Source organism: Ascaphus truei, chromosome 2 (assembly GCF_040206685.1).
Source record: "Ascaphus truei isolate aAscTru1 chromosome 2, aAscTru1.hap1, whole genome shotgun sequence".
In the NCBI taxonomy this organism is placed as follows: Eukaryota; Metazoa; Chordata; class Amphibia; order Anura; family Ascaphidae; genus Ascaphus; species Ascaphus truei.
In genome coordinates, this window is record NC_134484.1 from 3,891,544 (window position 1) to 3,915,898 (window position 24,355).

General features: G+C 55.5%; 2 protein-coding genes across 2 annotated transcripts in view; both read left to right on the top strand.

Moving 5' to 3' along the window:
• The window catches only part of LOC142474964 (alanine aminotransferase 2), a 35,707-nt gene that overhangs the window by 1,452 nt on the left and 9,900 nt on the right, over positions 1-24,355 (top strand). Inside the window, exons 2-3 of the mRNA XM_075581053.1 lie at positions 13,241-13,349; positions 21,501-21,634. Coding sequence (XP_075437168.1) covers positions 13,241-13,349; positions 21,501-21,634 — 243 coding nt within the window. The remainder of the gene's footprint in view (positions 1-13,240; positions 13,350-21,500; positions 21,635-24,355) is intronic.
• On the top strand, positions 21,641-24,352 carry LOC142474970 (uncharacterized; the record flags this gene model as incomplete). The annotated part of the gene is made up of 1 exon (XM_075581066.1): positions 21,641-24,352. A coding segment is annotated over exon 1 (1,266 nt), but the record flags the coding sequence as incomplete, so codon positions are not given.

Below are 24,355 nucleotides of genomic sequence, written 5' to 3' on the forward strand. Positions count from 1 at the left end.
CAGGAGGCCGCACTGTGCGGGGATTACTCCCTGTGTTACTGACAGGAGGCTGCGCTGTGCGGGGATTACTCCCTGTGTTACTGACAGGAGGCTGCGCTGTGCGGGGATTACTCCCAGTGTTACTGACAGGAGGCTGCGCTGTGCGGGGATTACTCCCTGTGTTACTGACAGGAGGCCGCGCTGTGCGGGGATTACTCCCTGTGTTACTGACAGGAGGCCGCGCTGTGCGGGGATAACTCCCCGTGTTACTGACAGGAGGCTGCGCTGTGCGGGGATTACTCCCAGTGTTACTGACAGGAGGCCGCGCTGTGCGGGGATTACTCCCTGTGTTACTGACAGGAGGCCGCGCTGTGCGGGGATTACTCCCTGTGTTACTGACAGGAGGCTGCGCTGTGCGGGGATTACTCCCTGTGTTACTGACAGGAGGCCGCGCTGTGCGGTGATTACTCCCAGTGTTACTGACAGGAGGCCGCGCTGTGCGGGGATTACTCCCTGTGTTACTGACAGGAGGCTGCGCTGTGCGGGGATTACTCCCTGTGTTACTGACAGGTGGCCGCGCTGTGCGGGGATTACTCCCTGTGTTACTGACAGGAGGCTGCGCTGTGCGGGGATTACTCCCTGTGTTACTGACAGGAGGCCGCGCTGTGCGGGGATTACTCCCCGTGTTACTGACAGGAGGCCGCGCTGTGCGGGGATTACTCCCCGTGTTACTGACAGGAGGCCGCGCTGTGCGGGGATTACTCCCCGTGTTACTGACAGGAGGCCGCGCTGTGCGGGGATTACTCCCTGTGTTACTGACAGGAGGCTGCGCTGTGTGGGGATTACTCCCAGTGTTACTGACAGGAGGCCGCGCTGTGCGGGGATAACTCCCCGTGTTACTGACAGGAGGCCGCGCTGTGCGGGGATTACTCCCCGTGTTACTGACAGGAGGCTGCGCTGTGTGGGGATTACTCCCCGTGTTACTGACAGGAGGCCGCGCTGTGCGGGGATTACTCCCAGTGTCACTGACAGGAGGCTGCGCTGTGCGGGGATTACTCCCCGTGTTACTGACAGGAGGCCGCGCTGTGCGGGGATTACTCCCAGTGTCACTGACAGGAGGCTGCGCTGTGCGGGGATTACTCCCCGTGTTACTGACAGGAGGCCGCGCTGTGCGGGGATTACTCCCCGTGTTACTGACAGGAGGCTGCGCTGTGCGGGGATTACTCCCAGTGTTACTGACAGGAGGCCGCGCTGTGCGGGGATTACTCCCTGTGTTACTGACAGGAGGCTGCGCTGTGTGGGGATTACTCCCAGTGTTACTGACAGGAGGCCGCGCTGTGCGGGGATTACTCCCAGTGTTACTGACAGGAGGCCGCGCTGTGCGGGGATTACTCCCAGTGTTACTGACAGGAGGCCGCGCTGTGCGGGGATTACTCCCTGTGTTACTGACAGGAGGCCGCGCTGTGCGGGGATTACTCCCCGTGTTACTGACAGGAGGCCGCGCTGTGCGGGGATTACTCCCCGTGTTACTGACAGGAGGCTGCGCTGTGCGGGGATTACTCCCTGTGTTACTGACAGGAGGCCGCGCTGTGCGGGGATTACTCCCTGTGTTACTGACAGGAGGCCGCGCTGTGCGGGGATTACTCCCCGTGTTATTGACAGGAGGCCGCGCTGTGCGGGGATTACTCCCCGTGTTACTGACAGGAGGCCGCGCTGTGCGGGGATTACTCCCCGTGTTACTGACAGGAGGCTGCGCTGTGCGGGGATTACTCCCTGTGTTACTGACAGGAGGCTGCGCTGTGCGGGGATTACTCCCTGTGTTACTCACAGGAGGCCGCGCTGTGCGGGGATTACTCCCAGTGTTACTGACAGGAGGCCGCGCTGTGCGGGGATTACTCCCAGTGTTACTGACAGGAGGCTGCGCTGTGCGGGGATTACTCCCTGTGTTACTGACAGGAGGCCGCGCTGTGCGGGGATTACTCCATGTGTTACTGACAGGAGGCTGCTCTGTGCGGGGATTACTCCCCGTGTTACTGACAGGAGGCCGCGCTGTGCGGGGATTACTCCCCGTGTTACTGACAGGAGGCCGCGCTGTGCGGGGATTACTCCCCGTGTTACTGACAGGAGGCCGCGCTGTGCGGGGATTACTCCCAGTGTTACTGACAGGAGGCTGCGCAGTGCGGTGATTACTCCCCGTGTTACTGACAGGAGGCTGCGCTGTGCAGGGATTACTCCCAGTGTTACTGACAGGAGGCCGCGCTGTGCGGGGATTACTCCCTGTGTTACTGACAGGAGGCCGCGCTGTGCGGGGATTACTCCCCGTGTTACTGACAGGAGGCCGCGCTGTGCGGGGATTACTCCCTGTGTTACTGACAGGAGGCCGCGCTGTGCGGGGATTACTCCCAGTGTTACTGACAGGAGGCCGCGCTGTGCGGGGATTACTCCATGTGTTACTGACAGGAGGCTGCTCTGTGCGGGGATTACTCCCTGTGTTACTGACAGGAGGCCGCGCTGTGCGGGGATTACTCCCTGTGTTGCTGACAGGAGGCTGCTCTGTGCGGGGATTACTCCCCGTGTTACTGACAGGAGGCCGCGCTGTGCGGGGATTACTCCCCGTGTTACTGACAGGAGGCCGCGCTGTGCGGGGATTACTCCCCGTGTTACTGACAGGAGGCTGCGCTGTGCGGGGATTACTCCCAGTGTTACTGACAGGAGGCCGCGCTGTGCGGGGATTACTCCCAGTGTTACTGACAGGAGGCCGCGCTGTGCGGGGATTACTCCCAGTGTTACTGACAGGAGGCCGCGCTGTGCGGGGATTACTCCCTGTGTTACTGACAGGAGGCCGCGCTGTGCGGGGATTACTCCCCGTGTTACTGACAGGAGGCCGCGCTGTGCGGGGATTACTCCCCGTGTTACTGACAGGAGGCTGCGCTGTGCGGGGATTACTCCCTGTGTTACTGACAGGAGGCCGCGCTGTGCGGGGATTACTCCCAGTGTCACTGACAGGAGGCTGCGCTGTGCGGGGATTACTCCCTGTGTTACTCACAGGAGGCCGCGCTGTGCGGGGATTACTCCCAGTGTTACTGGCAGGAGGCCGCGCTGTGCGGGGATTACTCCCAGTGTTACTGACAGGAGGCTGCGCTGTGCGGGGATTACTCCCTGTGTTACTGACAGGAGGCCGCGCTGTGCGGGGATTACTCCATGTGTTACTGACAGGAGGCTGCTCTGTGCGGGGATTACTCCCCGTGTTACTGACAGGAGGCCGCGCTGTGCGGGGATTACTCCCCGTGTTACTGACAGGAGGCCGCGCTGTGCGGGGATTACTCCCCGTGTTACTGACAGGAGGCCGCGCTGTGCGGGGATTACTCCCAGTGTTACTGACAGGAGGCTGCGCAGTGCGGTGATTACTCCCCGTGTTACTGACAGGAGGCTGCGCTGTGCGGGGATTACTCCCAGTGTTACTGACAGGAGGCCGCGCTGTGCGGGGATTACTCCCTGTGTTACTGACAGGAGGCCGCGCTGTGCGGGGATTACTTCCCGTGTTACTGACAGGAGGCCGCGCTGTGCGGGGATTACTCCCTGTGTTACTGACAGGAGGCCGCGCTGTGCGGGGATTACTCCCAGTGTTACTGACAGGAGGCCGCGCTGTGCGGGGATTACTCCCAGTGTTACTGACAGGAGGCCGCGCTGTGCGGGGATTACTCCCTGTGTTACTGACAGGAGGCTGCTCTGTGCGGGGATTACTCCCTGTGTTACTGACAGGAGGCCGCGCTGTGCGGGGATTACTCCCTGTGTTACTGACAGGAGGCTGCTCTGTGCGGGGATTACTCCCCGTGTTACTGACAGGAGGCCGCGCTGTGCGGGGATTACTCCCCGTGTTACTGACAGGAGGCCGCGCTGTGCGGGGATTACTCCCCGTGTTACTGACAGGAGGCCGCGCTGTGCGGGGATTACTCCCAGTGTTACTGACAGGAGGCTGCGCAGTGCGGTGATTACTCCCCGTGTTACTGACAGGAGGCTGCGCTGTGCGGGGATTACTCCCCGTGTTACTGACAGGAGGCTGCGCTGTGTGGGGATTACTCCCAGTGTTACTGACAGGAGGCCGCGCTGTGCGGGGATTACTCCCCGTGTTACTGACAGGAGGCTGCGCTGTGCGGGGATTACTCCCTGTGTTACTGACAGGAGGCCGCGCTGTGCGGGGATTACTCCCTGTGTTACTGACAGGAGGCCGCGCTGTGCGGGGATTACTCCCCGTGTTACTGACAGGAGGCTGCGCTGTGCGGGGATTACTCCCTGTGTTACTGACAGGAGGCCGCATTGTGCAGGGATTACTCCCTGTGTTACTGACAGGAGGCTGCGCTGTGCGGGGATTACTCCATGTGTTACTGACAGGAGGCCGCGCTGTGCGGGGATTACTCCCCGTGTTACTGACAGGAGGCCGCGCTGTGCGGGGATTACTCCCCGTGTTACTGACAGGAGGCCGCGCTGTGCGGGGATTACTCCCAGTGTTACTGACAAGAGGCTGCGCTGTGCGGGGATTACTCCCAGTGTTACTGACAGGAGGCTGCGCTGTGCGGGGATAACTCCCCGTGTTACTGACAGGAGGCCGCGCTGTGCGGGGATTACTCCCCGTGTTACTGACAGGAGGCCGCGCTGTGCGGGGATTACTCCCCGTGTTACTGACAGGAGGCCGCGCTGTGCGGGGATTACTCCCCGTGTTAGTGACAGGAGGCCGCGCTGTGCGGGGATTACTCCCCGTGTTACTGACAGGAGGCCGCGCTGTGCGGGGATTACTCCCTGTGTTACTGACAGGAGGCCGCGCTGTGTGGGGATTACTCCCTGTGTTACTGACAGGAGGCCGCGCTGTGCGGGGATTACTCCCTGTGTTACTGACAGGAGGCCGCGCTGTGCGGGGATTACTCCCAGTGTTACTGACAGGAGGCCGCGCAGTGCGGTGATTACTCCCCGTGTTACTGACAGGAGGCCGCGCTGTGCGGGGATTACTCCCCGTGTTACTGACAGGAGGCTGCGCTGTGCGGGGATTACTCCCCGTGTTACTGACAGGAGGCCGCGCTGTGCGGGGATAACTCCCCGTGTTACTGACAGGAGGCCGCTCTGTGCGGGGATTATTCCCTGTGTTACTGACAGGAGGCCGCGCTGTGCGGGGATTACTCCCAGTGTTACTGACAGGAGGCCGCGCTGTGCGGGGATTACTCCCAGTGTCACTGACAGGAGGCCGCGCTGTGCGGGGATTACTCCCTGTGTTACTGACAGGAGGCCGCGCTGTGTGGGGATTACTCCCTGTGTTACTGACAGGAGGCCGCGCTGTGCGGGGATTACTCCCTGTGTTACTGACAGGAGGCCGCGCTGTGCGGGGATTACTCCCTGTGTTACTGACAGGAGGCTGCGCTGTGCGGGGATTACTCCCTGTGTTACTGACAGGAGGCTGCGCTGTGCGGGGATTACTCCCAGTGTTACTGACAGGAGGCTGCGCTGTGCGGGGATTACTCCCTGTGTTACTGACAGGAGGCCGCGCTGTGCGGGGATTACTCCCTGTGTTACTGACAGGAGGCCGCGCTGTGCGGGGATTACTCCCTGTGTTACTGACAGGAGGCTGCGCTGTGCGGGGATTACTCCCTGTGTTACTGACAGGAGGCCGCGCTGTGCGGTGATTACTCCCAGTGTTACTGACAGGAGGCCGCGCTGTGCGGGGATTACTCCCTGTGTTACTGACAGGAGGCTGCGCTGTGCGGGGATTACTCCCTGTGTTACTGACAGGTGGCCGCGCTGTGCGGGGATTACTCCCTGTGTTACTGACAGGAGGCTGCGCTGTGCGGGGATTACTCCCTGTGTTACTGACAGGAGGCCGCGCTGTGCGGGGATTACTCCCCGTGTTACTGACAGGAGGCCGCGCTGTGCGGGGATTACTCCCCGTGTTACTGACAGGAGGCCGCGCTGTGCGGGGATTACTCCCCGTGTTACTGACAGGAGGCCGCTCTGTGCGGGGATTACTCCCTGTGTTACTGACAGGAGGCTGCGCTGTGTGGGGATTACTCCCAGTGTTACTGACAGGAGGCCGCGCTGTGCGGGGATAACTCCCCGTGTTACTGACAGGAGGCCGCGCTGTGCGGGGATTACTCCCCGTGTTACTGACAGGAGGCTGCGCTGTGTGGGGATTACTCCCCGTGTTACTGACAGGAGGCCGCGCTGTGCGGGGATTACTCCCCGTGTTACTGACAGGAGGCCGCGCTGTGCGGGGATTACTCCCCGTGTTACTGACAGGAGGCCGCGCTGTGCGGGGATTACTCCCCGTGTTACTGACAGGAGGCTGCGCTGTGCGGGGATTACTCCCTGTGTTACTGACAGGAGGCTGCGCTGTGCGGGGATTACTCCCTGTGTTACTCACAGGAGGCCGCGCTGTGCGGGGATTACTCCCAGTGTTACTGACAGGAGGCCGCGCTGTGCGGGGATTACTCCCAGTGTTACTGACAGGAGGCTGCGCTGTGCGGGGATTACTCCCTGTGTTACTGACAGGAGGCCGCGCTGTGCGGGGATTACTCCATGTGTTACTGACAGGAGGCTGCTCTGTGCGGGGATTACTCCCCGTGTTACTGACAGGAGGCCGCGCTGTGCGGGGATTACTCCCCGTGTTACTGACAGGAGGCCGCGCTGTGCGGGGATTACTCCCCGTGTTACTGACAGGAGGCCGCGCTGTGCGGGGATTACTCCCAGTGTTACTGACAGGAGGCTGCGCAGTGCGGTGATTACTCCCAGTGTTACTGACAGGAGGCTGCGCTGTGCGGGGATTACTCCCTGTGTTACTGACAGGAGGCTGCGCAGTGTGGTGATTACTCCCAGTGTTACTGACAGGAGGCTGCGCTGTGCGGGGATTACTCCCCGTGTTACTGACAGGAGGCTGCGCAGTGTGGTGATTACTCCCAGTGTTACTGACAGGAGGCTGCGCAGTGCGGTGATTACTCCCAGTGTTACTGACAGGAGGCTGCGCTGTGCGGGGATTACTCCCTGTGTTACTGACAGGAGGCTGCGCAGTGTGGTGATTACTCCCAGTGTTACTGACAGGAGGCTGCGCTGTGCGGGGATTACTCCCCGTGTTACTGACAGGAGGCCGCGCTGTGCGGGGATTACTCCCAGTGTTACTGACAGGAGGCTGCGCAGTGCGGTGATTACTCCCCGTGTTACTGACAGGAGGCTGCGCTGTGCAGGGATTACTCCCAGTGTTACTGACAGGAGGCCGCGCTGTGCGGGGATTACTCCCCGTGTTACTGACAGGAGGCCGCGCTGTGCGGGGATTACTCCCTGTGTTACTGACAGGAGGCCGCGCTGTGCGGGGATTACTCCCAGTGTTACTGACAGGAGGCCGCGCTGTGCGGGGATTACTCCATGTGTTACTGACAGGAGGCTGCTCTGTGCGGGGATTACTCCCTGTGTTACTGACAGGAGGCCGCGCTGTGCGGGGATTACTCCCTGTGTTACTGACAGGAGGCTGCTCTGTGCGGGGATTACTCCCCGTGTTACTGACAGGAGGCCGCGCTGTGCGGGGATTACTCCCCGTGTTACTGACAGGAGGCCGCGCTGTGCGGGGATTACTCCCCGTGTTACTGACAGGAGGCCGCGCTGTGCGGGGATTACTCCCAGTGTTACTGACAGGAGGCCGCGCTGTGCGGGGATTACTCCCTGTGTTACTGACAGGAGGCTGCGCTGTGCGGGGATTACTCCCAGTGTTACTGACAGGAGGCCGCGCTGTGCGGGGATTACTCCCAGTGTTACTGACAGGAGGCCGCGCTGTGCGGGGATTACTCCCAGTGTTACTGACAGGAGGCCGCGCTGTGCGGGGATTACTCCCTGTGTTACTGACAGGAGGCCGCGCTGTGCGGGGATTACTCCCCGTGTTACTGACAGGAGGCCGCGCTGTGCGGGGATTACTCCCCGTGTTACTGACAGGAGGCTGCGCTGTGCGGGGATTACTCCCTGTGTTACTGACAGGAGGCCGCGCTGTGCGGGGATTACTCCCAGTGTCACTGACAGGAGGCTGCGCTGTGCGGGGATTACTCCCTGTGTTACTGACAGGAGGCCGCGCTGTGCGGGGATTACTCCCTGTGTTACTCACAGGAGGCCGCGCTGTGCGGGGATTACTCCCAGTGTTACTGGCAGGAGGCCGCGCTGTGCGGGGATTACTCCCAGTGTTACTGACAGGAGGCTGCGCTGTGCGGGGATTACTCCCTGTGTTACTGACAGGAGGCCGCGCTGTGCGGGGATTACTCCATGTGTTACTGACAGGAGGCTGCTCTGTGCGGGGATTACTCCCCGTGTTACTGACAGGAGGCCGCGCTGTGCGGGGATTACTCCCCGTGTTACTGACAGGAGGCCGCGCTGTGCGGGGATTACTCCCTGTGTTACTGACAGGAGGCCGCGCTGTGCGGGGATTACTCCCAGTGTTACTGACAGGAGGCCGCGCTGTGCGGGGATTACTCCCAGTGTTACTGACAGGAGGCCGCGCTGTGCGGGGATTACTCCCTGTGTTACTGACAGGAGGCTGCTCTGTGCGGGGATTACTCCCTGTGTTACTGACAGGAGGCCGCGCTGTGCGGGGATTACTCCCTGTGTTACTGACAGGAGGCTGCTCTGTGCGGGGATTACTCCCCGTGTTACTGACAGGAGGCCGCGCTGTGCGGGGATTACTCCCCGTGTTACTGACAGGAGGCCGCGCTGTGCGGGGATTACTCCCCGTGTTACTGACAGGAGGCCGCGCTGTGCGGGGATTACTCCCAGTGTTACTGACAGGAGGCTGCGCAGTGCGGTGATTACTCCCCGTGTTACTGACAGGAGGCTGCGCTGTGCGGGGATTACTCCCCGTGTTACTGACAGGAGGCTGCGCTGTGTGGGGATTACTCCCAGTGTTACTGACAGGAGGCCGCGCTGTGCGGGGATTACTCCCCGTGTTACTGACAGGAGGCTGCGCTGTGCGGGGATTACTCCCTGTGTTACTGACAGGAGGCCGCGCTGTGCGGGGATTACTCCCTGTGTTACTGACAGGAGGCCGCGCTGTGCGGGGATTACTCCCCGTGTTACTGACAGGAAGCTGCGCTGTGCGGGGATTACTCCCTGTGTTACTGACAGGAGGCCGCATTGTGCAGGGATTACTCCCTGTGTTACTGACAGGAGGCTGCGCTGTGCGGGGATTACTCCATGTGTTACTGACAGGAGGCCGCGCTGTGCGGGGATTACTCCCCGTGTTACTGACAGGAGGCCGCGCTGTGCGGGGATTACTCCCCGTGTTACTGACAGGAGGCCGCGCTGTGCGGGGATTACTCCCAGTGTTACTGACAAGAGGCTGCGCTGTGCGGGGATTACTCCCAGTGTTACTGACAGGAGGCTGCGCTGTGCGGGGATAACTCCCCGTGTTACTGACAGGAGGCCGCGCTGTGCGGGGATTACTCCCCGTGTTACTGACAGGAGGCTGCTCTGTGCGGGGATTACTCCCCGTGTTACTGACAGGAGGCCGCGCTGTGCGGGGATTACTCCCCGTGTTACTGACAGGAGGCCGCGCTGTGCGGGGATTACTCCCCGTGTTAGTGACAGGAGGCCGCGCTGTGCGGGGATTACTCCCAGTGTTACTGACAGGAGGCTGCGCTGTGCGGGGATTACTCCCAGTGTTACTGACAGGAGGCTGCGCTGTGCGGGGATAACTCCCCGTGTTTCTGACAGGAGGCCGCGCTGTGCGGGGATTACTCCATGTGTTACTGACAGGAGGCTGCGCTGTGCGGGGATTACTCCCTGTGTTACTGACAGGAGGCTGCTCTGTGCGGGGATTACTCCCCGTGTTACTGACAGGAGGCCGCGCTGTGCGGGGATTACTCCCCGTGTTACTGACAGGAGGCCGCGCTGTGCGGGGATTACTCCCAGTGTTACTGACAGGAGGCCGCGCTGTGCGGGGATTACTCCCTGTGTTACTGACAGGAGGCTGCGCTGTGCGGGGATTACTCCCTGTGTTACTGACAGGAGGCCGCGCTGTGCGGGGATTACTCCCTGTGTTACTGACAGGAGGCCGCGCTGTGCGGGGATTACTCCCAGTGTTACTGACAGGAGGCTGCGCTGTGTGCGGATTACTCCCTGTGTTACTGACAGGAGGCCGCGCTGTGCGGGGATTACTCCCCGTGTTACTGACAGGAGGCCGCGCTGTGCGGGGATTACTCCCTGTGTTACTGACAGGAGGCCGCGCTGTGCGGGGATTACTCCCTGTGTTACTGACAGGAGGCCGCGCTGTGCGGGGATTACTCCCTGTGTTACTGACAGGAGGCCGCGCTGTGCGGGGATTACTCCCTGTGTTACTGACAGGAGGCTGCGCTGTGCGGGGATTACTCCCTGTGTTACTGACAGGAGGCCGCGCTGTGCGGGGATAACTCCCTGTGTTACTGACAGGAGGCCGCGCTGTGCGGGGATTACTCCCAGTGTTACTGACAGGAGGCTGCGCTGTGCGGGGATTACTCCCTGTGTTACTGACAGGAGGCCGCGCTGTGCGGGGATTACTCCCTGTGTTACTGACAGGAGGCTGCGCTGTGCGGGGATTACTCCCAGTGTTACTGACAGGAGGCCGCGCTGTGCGGGGATTACTCCCAGTGTTACTGACAGGAGGCCGCGCTGTGCGGGGATTACTCCATGTGTTACTGACAGGAGGCTGCGCTGTGCGGGGATTACTCCCTGTGTTACTGACAGGAGGCTGCGCTGTGCGGGGATTACTCCCTGTGTTACTGACAGGAGGCCGCGCTGTGCGGGGATTACTCCCAGTGTTACTGACAGGAGGCCGCGCTGTGCGGGGATTACTCCCTGTGTTACTGACAGGAGGCCGCGCTGTGCGGGGATTACTCCCCGTGTTACTGACAGGAGGCTGCGCTGTGCGGGAATTACTCCCAGTGTTACTGACAGGAGGCTGCGCTGTGCGGGGATTACTCCCTGTGTTACTGACAGGAGGCCGCGCTGTGCGGGGATTACTCCCTGTGTTACTGACAGGAGGCCGCGCTGTGCGGGGATTACTCCCAGTGTTACTGACAGGAGGCTGCGCTGTGTGCGGATTACTCCCTGTGTTACTGACAGGAGGCCGCGCTGTGCGGGGATTACTCCCCGTGTTACTGACAGGAGGCCGCGCTGTGCGGGGATTACTCCCTGTGTTACTGACAGGAGGCCGCGCTGTGCGGGGATTACTCCCTGTGTTACTGACAGGAGGCCGCGCTGTGCGGGGATTACTCCCTGTGTTACTGACAGGAGGCCGCGCTGTGCGGGGATTACTCCCTGTGTTACTGACAGGAGGCTGCGCTGTGCGGGGATTACTCCCTGTGTTACTGACAGGAGGCCGTGCTGTGCGGGGATAACTCCCTGTGTTACTGACAGGAGGCCGCGCTGTGCGGGGATTACTCCCAGTGTTACTGACAGGAGGCTGCGCTGTGCGGGGATTACTCCCTGTGTTACTGACAGGAGGCCGCGCTGTGCGGGGATTACTCCCTGTGTTACTGACAGGAGGCTGCGCTGTGCGGGGACTACTCCCAGTGTTACTGACAGGAGGCCGCGCTGTGCGGGGATTACTCCCAGTGTTACTGACAGGAGGCCGCGCTGTGCGGGGATTACTCCATGTGTTACTGACAGGAGGCTGCGCTGTGCGGGGATTACTCCCTGTGTTACTGACAGGAGGCTGCGCTGTGCAGGGATTACTCCCTGTGTTACTGACAGGAGGCCGCGCTGTGCGGGGATTACTCCCAGTGTTACTGACAGGAGGCCGCGCTGTGCGGGGATTACTCCCTGTGTTACTGACAGGAGGCCGCGCTGTGCGGGGATTACTCCCCGTGTTACTGACAGGAGGCCGCGCTGTGCGGGGATTACTCCCAGTGTTACTGACAGGAGGCTGCGCTGTGCGGGGATTACTCCATGTGTTACTGACAGGAGGCCGCGCTGTGCGGGGATTACTCCCAGTGTTACTGACAGGAGGCTGCGCTGTGCGGGGATTACTCCCAGTGTTACTGACAGGAGGCCGCGCTGTGCGGGGATTACTCCATGTGTTACTGACAGGAGGCCGCGCTGTGCGGTGATTACTCCCTGTGTTACTGACAGGAGGCTGCGCTGTGCGGGGATTACTCCCTGTGTTACTGACAGGAGGCTGCGCTGTGCGGGGATTACTCCCTGTGTTACTGACAGGAGGCCGCGCTGTGCGGGGATTACTCCCAGTGTTACTGACAGGAGGCTGCGCTGTGCGGGGATTACTCCATGTGTTACTGACAGGAGGCCGCGCTATGCGGGGATTACTCCCCGTGTTACTGACAGGAGGCTGCGCTGTGCGGGGATTACTCCCCGTGTTACTGACAGGAGGCTGCTCTGTGCGGGGATTACTCCCTGTGTTACTGACAGGAGGCTGCGCTGTGCGGGGATTACTCACTGTGTTACTGACAGGAGGCCGCGCTGTGCGGGGATTACTCCCTGTGTTACTGACAGGAGGCTGCGCTGTGCGGGGATTACTCCCCGTGTTACTGACAGGAGGCCGCGCTGTGCGGGGATTACTCCCAGTGTTACTGACAGGAGGCCGCGCAGTGCGGTGATTACTCCCCGTGTTACTGACAGGAGGCCGCGCTGTGCGGGGATTACTCCCTGTGTTACTGACAGGAGGCCGCGCTGTGCGGGGATTACTCCCTGTGTTACTGACAGGAGGCTGCGCTGTGCGGGGATTACTCCCTGTGTTACTGACAGGAGGCCGGGCTGTGCGGGGATTACTCCCCGTGTTACTGACAGGAGGCTGCGCTGTGCGGGGATTACTCCCTGTGTTACTGACAGGAGGCTGCGCTGTGCGGGGATTACTCCCTGTGTTACTGACAGGAGGCTGCGCTGTGCAGAGATTACTCCCAGTGTTACTGACAGGAGGCTGCGCTGTGCGGGGATTACTCCCTGTGTTACTGACAGGAGGCTGCTCTGTGCGGGGATAACTCCCTGTGTTACTGACAGGAGGCTGCGCTGTGCGGGGATTACTCCCTGTGTTACTGACAGGAGGCTGCGCTGTGCGGGGATTACTCCCTGTGTTACTGACAGGAGGCTGCGCTGTGCGGGGATTACTCCCCGTGTTACTGACAGGAGGCTGCGCTGTGCAGAGATTACTCCCCCTCTCCTTCCTCTCTGCCTTTGCCCCCACTGCTTGCCCCCGGTACTCTCTGTGCCAGTCCTGTTCTCTGGGCCCTACCCCTCTCACCCCTCTCTTCCTTTTCAGGTCAGCGCGCTCTGCCTGTACCCCGAACTTCTGAACGACAACAAGTTCCCAGAGGATGTGAAGGTGAAGGCTCGGCGCCTCCTGCAGGCGTGTGGGGGGCAAAGCATCGGTAAGGAGAGCGCAGCGGGCAGAAGGGCACAGAGACTATTACATTCCCCAATGGGGGTTGGGGGTCTGGTGGGTACAGGAGGAGGCTGGAGGGGGAGCCTCGGGGGCATGAGATGCATCAAAAAAACCTTCCAGCTGTGGGACCAATCGGAGGCCGGAGCCTTTTTGCTCCATAACTAGACCTAGTCACATAGTTACATAGTTACATACTTACATAGTCACATAGTCACATAGTCACATAGTCACATAGTTACATAGTCACATAGTCACATAGTCACATAGTCACATAGTTACATAGTAGATGAGGTTGAAAAAACACATGCGTCCAAGTTCAACCTATGCTAAATTTAGACGACAGATACTTTATCCTATATCTATACTTACTTATTGATCCAGAGGAAGGCAAACAAAAAACCCCAGTGACATATCATCCAATGATATCTCATAAGGGGAAAAATACATTCCTTCCTGACTCCAAGAATTGGCAATCGGATTAATCCCTGGATCAACATCCTTCCCATGTATACTTATTTGGTATATCCCTGTATACCTTTCCCATCTAAAAAGATGTCCAACCTTTTTTTGAACAAATCTATTGTATCTGCCATCACAGCCTCCATGGGTAAATAATCCCACACTGTAACTGTCCTTACTGTAAACAACCCTTTCCTTTGTTGCTGGTGAAATTTCCTTTCCTCCAACCTTAAGGGATGGACCCGAGTCCTTAGTACTGCCCGTGGGATGAATAGTTCTTTTGAAAGCTCCTTGTATTGTCCCCGAATATATTTGTATATACTGTCCCGGCACAGCTTATTCTAACAAAAGCCGCCGGTTAACCGGGGCTTTACTCCGGCTGGCGCTGGACTAGACCGGGCGCCAACCGCATCTCCTCCGTGCACCCCCTCCAACCCCCTCCACTTGCGCGCATTTTTCTCCCCCTTCCCGACCCCCAGGTGACTCCTGCTTTGCCCCTTCGCTTCCCCGTACCCCCGCTTACCTTCTGGGGATGTCGGGGAAGTCGGGGAAGCCAGGCGTGCCACGTGGCAGTGACGTCACAGTGACGTGCGGACATCCCGCGTCACCACGCGGCACGCACGCGTCCTGCCGTCGGGAAAAGTTAGAATAAGATGTGCCGCCACTGTAGTTATCATATCCCCTCTTAGACGCCTCTTTTCTAATGTAAATAAATCTAATTTAGCTAGCCTCTCCTCATAAGTTAGATTGTCCTTCCCCTTTATTAATTTGGTGGCTCTTCTCTGCACTCTCTCTAGTTCCATAATGTCTTTTCTTAGGATTGGTGCCCAAAATTGTACTCCATTATCAAGGTGTGGTCTTACTAATGCTTTGTAAAGGGGCATAATTATGTTTACTTCCCTTCCATCCATTGCACGTTTAATGCAAGATAAGATCTTGTTTGCCTTTGCAGCTACTGTATGACATTGGGCACTATTGCTAAGCCTGCTGTCTACAAGCACTCCTAAATCCTTCTCCATCAAGGATTCCCCCAATATATCTCCATTTAATTTGTAAGTCGCCTTTTTATTCTTGCATCCCAAATGCATAACCTTACATTTATCTGTATTAAACCTCATCTGCCATTTACCTGCCCACGTTTCCAGTCTCTCCAAGTCCTTCTGAAGAGAAATTACATCCTGCTCTGATTCTATTACCTATTTTCTCAACCCAGGGGGAGCATGTAGGGAGAGAACAACAAAGAAAAAAACACACTAAGTGCAAACAATTTTGTTCAAGGGTGATATATGATGCTTGGCCCCTGTGTGCTCCCTACTCACAGAAAGTTAGTAGGATAAGTGCAGTGGCGGGATATGTGAAGTCAGGTGGATATCACTGGACATATGCAGGAAGCAGCTAGAACTGGGATGTCAGTTGCAAACGTACATGGAAAGATAAAAACAGACCTCCATGGTGCAGATCAATGGTATAGGGATACACTTTATATAGTATTAAAATGTGCACTCACAATGTTAAAAATCAATATATGCGTTATTCACTGTATAAGTGATAAGGAGTGTAAGGGTGGTTGCCGCAGCTCACCGCACCGCCGCCGTCTCGGATGGGCTTCTCCACAGTCTCCCCGTGGCTTCCTCTGCACTGTATCAGCGTGGGAATCTCCTCCAGCGATGTCTCTGACGCGATACGTCACTTCCGGTGGGCGCGATCAGCTCCGTCGCGTCACTTCCGGTTCGGCAGCAGATTGACAGCTTGCAGCACCAATCCTCTCACTTCCTGGGCGGGTCCACTCTACGCGTTTCGCCAATAGAATGGCTGGCTTCGTCAGGAGTATATCACCCTTGAACAAAATTGTTTGCACTTAGTGTGTTTTTTTCTTTGTTGTTCTTTCCCTACATGCTCCCCCTGGGTTGAGAAAATACATATTGATCATCTGGGACCAGTGAAGACAGTCCCTTCCAGAGGGTCTGAGCAGGGGGTTACAACCTATATTATACTTTTTTTCACTATTGCACTATTTTTAGGCACTATATTATTCTGAATCACTATATGTGTGTTATATAGTCACTGTATTTTAAGTGATCACTAGTATTTAATTAGCGCCAGATTTTTCACCAATCACGTTGTCACATTGCACTGATTCTATTACCTTACACAATTTAGTATCATCAGCAAAGATGGAGACTTTGCTCTCGATCCCAACCTCAAGGTCATAAATAAACAAGTTAAAAAGCAGGGGTCCCAGTACCGATCTCTGAGGTACTCCACTCACGACTTTAGCCCAACCTGAAAAAGATCCATTTATGACAACCCTCTGTTATCTGTCCTTCAACCAGTTTTCAATCCAGGTGCATATATTTTTGCTGAGTCCAATTTTCTTTATTTTGTACACCAACCTCTTGTGTGGAACCGTATCAAAAGCCTTTGCAAAATCTAAGTAGACCACATCAACTGCATTGCCCTGGTCTAAATTCCTACTTACCTCCTCAAAGAAACAAATAAGGTTAGTTTGGCAAGATCTATCCTTCATAAATACCTACACGTGCCGGGACGTACGATTGGGCGCATGTAAAACTCAGCGCATGATGTCATATGGGTTGGTTCCCATGAGAAGGGCCTTCCAGTATGATGTCATGGCTTGGGCTAGGTGACCGCATAAGGAAGAAGTTTTACATAAGGCTGCACTTTGTATTACTCTTCTGCTGGGGGGAGAGCTGCTTGTGTGTATACACACACACACACACGCACACACATACACACGCACACGCACACACACACGCACACACACACACACACACACACACACACGGAAAACAACTGGGCAAAAGTATCCGCACCCAAGATTCCACTTCAGCCCCAGGCAGTTAGTTTTGTTACCGCTCAGCCTGAAGAAGGTACTACTAAGGTAGCATTAAAGGTACTACACCCGAAAAAGAACCAGGCATCTGCACAGCATGTGATAAGCCGGCTATAGAAGCCGTGTGTTTGGGATTGGGTCAATCTGATCAGATGGCAAGTTTCTTACCGTAGATGAAATCCCAAAGCAGTGAATCGGCAGTCCTACAAGCATTCAAGGGATCACAGAAAAGATCCTAAATGAGCTTGGACAAAATAAGGGATCTTCAGAGGATTCAGACTTCGTCACAAGGATTTCTTCTCTGACGGAGAGTACGTAGAATACTGGGAACCGGGAGAACAGGAAGAAGGGGCTTCAATATTTCATGTAGAGTTTGTCCAACCTCTAACAAAGGCGATGAGAGAAGCTTTAGAGATTGACGACCAAGATGTCGAAGAGTTGAAGACCCCGGGTAAGCACTTTTTGGGCTCTCTGAAAAAGAAAATGTATGACAACATATCTCTCTGCAGATAAAGATGTTAGGATGGGGAGACTCGGACGCAAGTAGGAGACTCCGACGCAAGTAGGAGACTCCACCAAGATTAGATGCAGCCATTACTAGAATATAAAGAAGAAAGGCCGCCTGATACCATTTCCTTCAAAGATTCCATGGGAAGACTGATGGACAACGTGCTTGGGAGCAGAGATGGGCACATCATTTGTACGAATCCGCCACCAATATCAAATTTATTCGAAAGAACAAATGTTCACTGACCCTTCCGAGACAAAACCCTCTTTTATTTAATTTTGGGAATATATTCGTTTACGCAAAGTATTTGCATTTTTGTATAAACATGCCTATAATAGGGTCCAATATGCGAAATTTCACGATCGAAATGATTACAACAAAGCAAATAATTTGAACTTTCGTCGCATCGTTTTTTGTTTAAGCGAAAACAAGCAAAATTAGATCTTTGGTGTACAGTATTTCCATATGTTTTATGGTAAACGTCAAAAAGAAATACAGTTTATACAAAATGAAAACATATTTGGCCTAGGGAGCATTGTCATTTCCTTCTACGTTTGATTATTGCATATCACGATTGCATGTGCTGTTCATCTATGTTCTAATAAAGGTTTGGGAATTCAGAAGAACACCCTTTCTTTATGGAAGAAGTTGAAGAGAAGTTTAGCTCTCTGTATAGTGGCACAGTGCTATGGGTGATGACTCTGAGGACAGAGTAGAAGGTGCCTGGAACCTTATCTGGACAGCGTTCAGGAGAAAGTCTCTCTGTGCTTCTGGAAGAGGCCATGCTGCCTCCAGGTGAATTACAACCTGCATCAAGAAGGCCAATGAGAATGGAGATGTGAAGAATCCAAGGCACCTGAAGGGACATTCTATCAGGGTAATGGTCACACCATGGGCGACACGTGCACAAGCGTCTCCTTTTGAAGGTGTGCAAGACGGGAAGGTAGTCATCACTAAAAACATTTATAAGATACTATGAACTTGACACAGGCTTCGGCTGACACGAGAGTCCTTCAAGCTATTGTGAAATACAATCTTAAATTCTAAAAGGGGTTTTTGTTGTACCCACCCTAGTGTTAGATTTGGTATGTCCCTTTGGTGACATACACTTGTAGCCCTTTTTCTGAACCCTCCCAAAGGAACTACTGGTTGCTGTACAACACCTGCGGCTCCAGGAGATCTGAGCCTCCGCTAGCTGGGAGCCTGGGGAAACACTCATACACTTACTTAGCGCAGCGCCTCCACTTACCCAGGATCCCCGTGATGTGAGATTCCCCTGGGCAAGAAATACATACACACACATGTAATGCAAACAACTTTACTTTATTAACGATAATGCAGAGTAACCTTATCACTCTATAATGCAACAGGTAACCTTAGGGACTTAGGAACTACGATCATTCACCCAGTAGCCGAAGCACACTGCCTTGGGGTCACACTCGACTCCTCTCTCACATTTGCCCCTCACATTCAAAAAATTTCTAAAACCTGTCGCTTTTTCCTCCGCAATATAACAAAGATACGCCCTTTCCTCTTTTGCTCGACTGCTAAAACTCTGACTCAGGCCCTCATTCTCTCCCGTCTTGATTACTGTAACCTCTTGCTGTCCGGCCTTCCTGCCTCTCACCTGTCTCCCCTACAATCTATCCTAAACGCTGCTGCCAGAATCACTCTACTCTTTCCTAGATCTGTCTCAGCATCTCCCCTCATGAAATCCCTCTCCTGGCTTCCGATCAAATCCCGCATCTCACACTCCATTCTTCTCCTCACTTTTAAAGCTTTACACTCTTCTGCCCCTCCTTACATCTCTGCCCTAATTTCTCGTTATGCACCATCCAGACTCTTGCGTTCTTCTCAAGGATGTCTTCTTTCTACCCCCTTTGTATCTAAAGCCCTCTCCCGCCTTAAACCTTTCTCACTGACTGCCCCACACCACTGGAATGCCCTTCCCCTCAGTACCCGACTAGCACCCTCTCTATCCACCTTTAAGACCCACCTTAAGACACACTTGCTTAAAGAAGCATATGAATAGCACTGTGGATATTCTGAACACACGATACATAAAGCTTGGCCCCCTGCAGATGCACTTACCAGAACTCCCTCCTCCTGTCTCTGTACGTTCTCCCTACCTACCAATTAGACTGTAAGCTCCTCGGAGCAGGGATTCCTCTTCCTTAATGTCTAAAGCACTTATTCCCATGATCTGTTATTTATATTATCTGTTATTTATTGGATTACCACGTGTATGACTGCTGTGAAGCGCTAAGTACATTAATGGCGCTATATAAATAAAGACATACAATACAATTAGGGGCCCAGCCACTCTCATCAGGAGTAACGTGTCCGTCCTCTCACCGTCCGCCCCACACACCGTGTCCATGTATGATACTATATGGTATAGGCTCAGTCTTGTAACCACTCGCTCAGTGTTCCTACAAAGAGTTTAGCCTAAGGCGGGATCAGCGCCTGATGACCGGTGTTGGTGCACTTGTAGTACCTGCCGAGCCCTCCAGTGCTCGGATCTGCAACAGCTTCAAAAAGGATCCGTCGAGTTCCGGCCCGACATCCAGGATCCACCGTCCGGGAAGACCCCACCAAGATGGCCTCTGCAGCCGCAACGAAGAGCAGCGCCCAACCTTCTGCACGGGTACGCAGCGTCAATGGAGTCCCTATCTGACTCCGTGAACTAACGTGACACTCGCTGTACTATAGGCCGTCCCTACAGCACAGCCACCTTGGATGGCTTTAGGGGAAACTCCTAGGGCCTGCGGGGTAGCCTATCCTATGCAGGTGGGTCACTGACCCCCTGCACCCACACTACCTCTCCCGTACCCACCCGGGTCCCCTCTGGCTAACTTCTCCCTAACCTCTGCAGCAAACACACTGCACTCACTCGGTACCTGCAGCAACCCACTGCACTCACTCGGTACCTGCAGCAACCCACTGCACTCACTCGGTACCTGCAGCAACCCACTGCACTCACACAACCTGCAGCAACCCACTGCACTCACTCAACCTGCAGCAACCCACTGCACTCACACTCAACCTGCAGCAACCCACTGCACTGCACACACTGTGCCTACTTGTCAGCGCTCACAGCACTACCAGCCGTGACACTGACAAACCTGCACACTCTCACACCTAAGGGCAGAGTCCCTAACCTAGGGGCCATCCCTCAGTACCTACCCCCTACCCTGTTGGGGATTGGGGCCTGCCTGGGACTTGGGGATCCTTACCTGGTGCAGGAGCCACTTGCTCCCTGCACCCTTCCTCCCCCTTCCTGCTCCCAGCTCCAACTGCCAAACGTGGTCCCCGCAACATTGTAGCCTTCCTCCACAGGAGAAGCTGCAAAACCCTGTTTGCTGGCTGGCTGCACGTGATGTGGGTGAAAGGGCAATCCCCAGAGGCTGCTGGGAATTGTAGTCCACTCAGGACCTCTTTAGCATTGGGACCACGTGCGCTACCCTTACTGCGCCTGCGCAACCAACGCGCACGCTCGTGCAACCTGTAATGGCGGCCCACGCTAGCCGGGTGTGCCGCAGAGCCTCGGAGCGCTACATGGGGGGTCTCTGGGGTTGAAAAGAGACCGGGGTTACACACTATACATACACACATACAGATATACATACAGTATATATTCCCTTTATTCATTTGGTGGCTCTTCTCTGCAGTATGTTATCAAGAATCGAACACGATTCCTCATTTGTTTTAATTATCGGTATATGGATTTTCTTGTTAACCCTGAATAATAACGTTGCCTGTGAGATCTGTCACACAAATAAGCTCTCAACTAATCTAATACAAGGGATCCAATTAGAAACCACATACGTTCTCTCCTTGCTTTGCTCTCGCCCAGGCGAGTCCGAAATTCTGATCCTACGATTCATTCTGCTGGTTTTTGCTGCTTTTTGTCCCGGGTTTTTGACTGATCTGGATAACCTGTTTCCTTTTAGCACAGTGTTGGGGAGACGCGAGTGCATTTATGTATGAATACCCTGGCGTAGTGCTTTTAATGTATCTGACAGTGTTATGGAACTTTCACAAATGGAGCGCTCTGATTGGCTCGGGCTGCTTTCCTTTATCCCCTGAACCAATCATTTAATACAGATCTTGGAATGTTCCAATCGCACATTTTTTTGGTTGGGGGGAGGGGGCGAGAAAGAAGGGCAAAATCTCCCTTTGCAATGTAACAATGTCACAATTTGCAAAGCGGAGCAGTGACACAATGACAGACTGCGAAGCGGGCGTCCCATGCCCCCATTTTCTCTGCCCCTTCCCCCTCAGTAACTGGTGTGCCCTCTTTTTACCTGTCACAGGAGCATACAGTGCCAGCCAGGGCATTGAGCTGATTCGCCAGGACGCGGCAAAGTACATCGAGCGGAGGGATGGCGGGATCGCGTCCGACCCTGACGACATCTATCTGTCCACCGGAGCCAGCGACTCTATCGTGGTAAAGTGTTTCTTCCCGTCCCCTCTGTATACAGGACCAGACGCCAATCTCCTCTCTCTATTATATCCCTGGTTTAGCAATAAACTAAATTAACTCGTTAAAATTATCACATCACTACAAGCAAATAACGCGCCGCTCATTCCGTTTCCCTCCCGGTAAACGTTCGCCACCAGATTTGACGCCCGCTTTTTTAATCGGATGCAAGTGAGATAATCGCAACCGATTTATTATATTAATTTCCGGTTCTCCGGCTGAGCCTGGAAATAAAAACAAACAAAGTCTTTATTTTTATTAAAGTCGGCACTTTTTGGCATTTCCTGTAGCCGTGTTGGTGTCGGAGAGATGTACGTGTGTTGTAAGTGTAACCTGTAACCCCCCCTTGCCCGGCTTCCTACGGAGATTACACCGGCGTGTTCTATATGGCTGCTCCGCATGGCTTACCTTGCGTCGGGGGCGGGATTCAGGCGGCTGGGTGACGAGGTAGCGAGGGTGTAGATTAATGAGCACCAGGAACCTTTGTAATACAACGGTCATTAATTCAAGTCCCCAAGGACACGAGGACCGCACACCACACTTTATATGACGTCGTTATGTCTCTTTAGGTCTTTATCGATGCTTTATGCTCTTCCATGAATGCCCACTCTTAACACTCAGAGGGAGGTGTATCTCTTGGTTGCTTAACTGTTCTTAGACTCGGGGGACCCCCTCGTTTTTTTCTGTGTGGGATACCCCTCTGTATTATCCCAGTTCTGCTAGTCACATTGGGACTCCTGTACAGGCGACCCCAGCTGCCGGAGAGGACAGTTAAAGCGTATCCGCGGCTAGTGCCGATCCGCCGGCACCCAGGAGCCCTCGTTACTGAGTCCGTGTGTGGCCTGCTGTACGGATTGGCAATATCACCAACGAATACACAGGAACACACCCGCACCAATCGTTAGTCAGATATTGCTTTTATTTGTACTTCGTTTCGGTTAATTGCAACGTACAGCGGTCGGGATACCCCACGCGGATAACCAGGGGGACCCCTTCATCTGCCGAGATGCCTGATACCGTTAGAGTTGTTTTATCTGCGATCGCGTCTGTCCCGGGCACAGAAAAGTTCAGCATCGTGTCTGCCGAGGGTGAGGTTTTGCTTATTCTGTGATCGGGCAAACGTACTGCATATAGCCCAACTCGGGAGACAGGCCCAGGAAACGGGGGATCCACCTGTACAAATGAAACTCATATATTTCCGAACTGAGGCACCTACTGGAATGAGGAAATGTATCTGTTTGAGACCTTACAAGAAGCCATTTCTCAAGAAATGTCTGCATAGTTCTGAGAAATGATAAAACAAGCTATTTACTGGAATTTCAGCTACTCCAGTAACAGGAAGCATTGTTACAGTAACGAAACGTAACCCATTACACGGCTAGGCCATCAGAAACAAGGCAGACTCCATTCTCCCTACATATGCCGTTTGCATACTTCAAAGCGTTTATCGGACCCGATTCACTCACATTTTCCTTGTCTCACTCGCGTTCTCCTGGCCTCTCCCACTCGCGTTCTCCTGGCCTCTCCCACTCCCGTTCTCCTGGCCTCTCCCACTCGCGTTCTCCTGGCCTCTCCCACTCGCGTTCTCCTGGCCTCTCCCACTCGCGTTCTCCTGGCCTCTCCCACTCGCATTCTCCTGGCCTCTCCCACTCGCGTTCTCCTGGTCTCTCTCGCTCGCATTCTCCTGGTCTCTCTCACGTTCTCCAGGTCTTTCTTACTCCCCGTTCTCCTGGTCTCTCCCACTCGTGTTCTCCTGGCCTCTCCCACTCGCGTTCTCCTGGTCTCTCTCGCTCGCGTTCTCCTGGTCTCTCTCGCTCGCGTTCTCCTGGTCTCTCTCGCTCGTGTTCTCCTGGTCTCTCTCGCTCGCGTTCTCCTGGCCTCTCTCGCTCGCGTTCTCCTGGCCTCTCTCGCTCGCGTTCTCCTGGCCTCTCTCGCTCGCGTTCTCCTGGCCTCTCTCGCTCGCGTTCTCCTGGCCTCTCTCGCTCGCGTTCTCCTGGCCTCTCTCGCTCGCGTTCTCCTGGTCTGTCTCGCTCGCGTTCTCCTGGTCTGTCTCGCTCGTGTTCTCCTGGTCTCTCTCGCTCGTGTTCTCCTGGCCTCTCCCACTCATGTTCTCCTGGTCTCTCTCACGTTCTCCTGGTCTCTCTCTCTCACGTTCTCCTGGCCTCTCCCACTCGCGATCTCCTTGTCTCTCTCACTCGCGTTCTCCTGGTCTCTCTCTCTCACGTTCTCCTGGTCTCTCTCTCTCACGTTCTCCTGGCCTCTCTCACTCGCGTTCTCCTGGTCTCGCTCGCTTTCTCCTGGCCTCTCTCACTCGCGTTCTCCTGGCCTCTCTCACTCGCGTTCTCCTGGTCTCGCTCGCTTTCTCCTGGCCTCTCTCACTTGCGTTCTCCTGGTCTCTCTCACTCGCGTTCTCCTGGTCTCTCTCACTCGCGTTCTCCTGGTCTCTCTCTCTCACGTTCTCCTGGTCTCTCTCTCTCACGTTCTCCTGGCCTCTCTCACTCGTGTTCTCCTGGTCTCGCTCGCTTTCTCCTGGCCTCTCTCACTCGCGTTCTCCTGGCCTCTCTCACTCGAGGTCTCCTGGTCTCGCTCACTCCCGTTCTCCTGCTCTCTCGCTCACGCGCGTTCTCCTGCTCTCTTGCTCACTCGCGTTCTCCTGCTCACTCACGTTCTCCTGGGTTTCTCACTCCC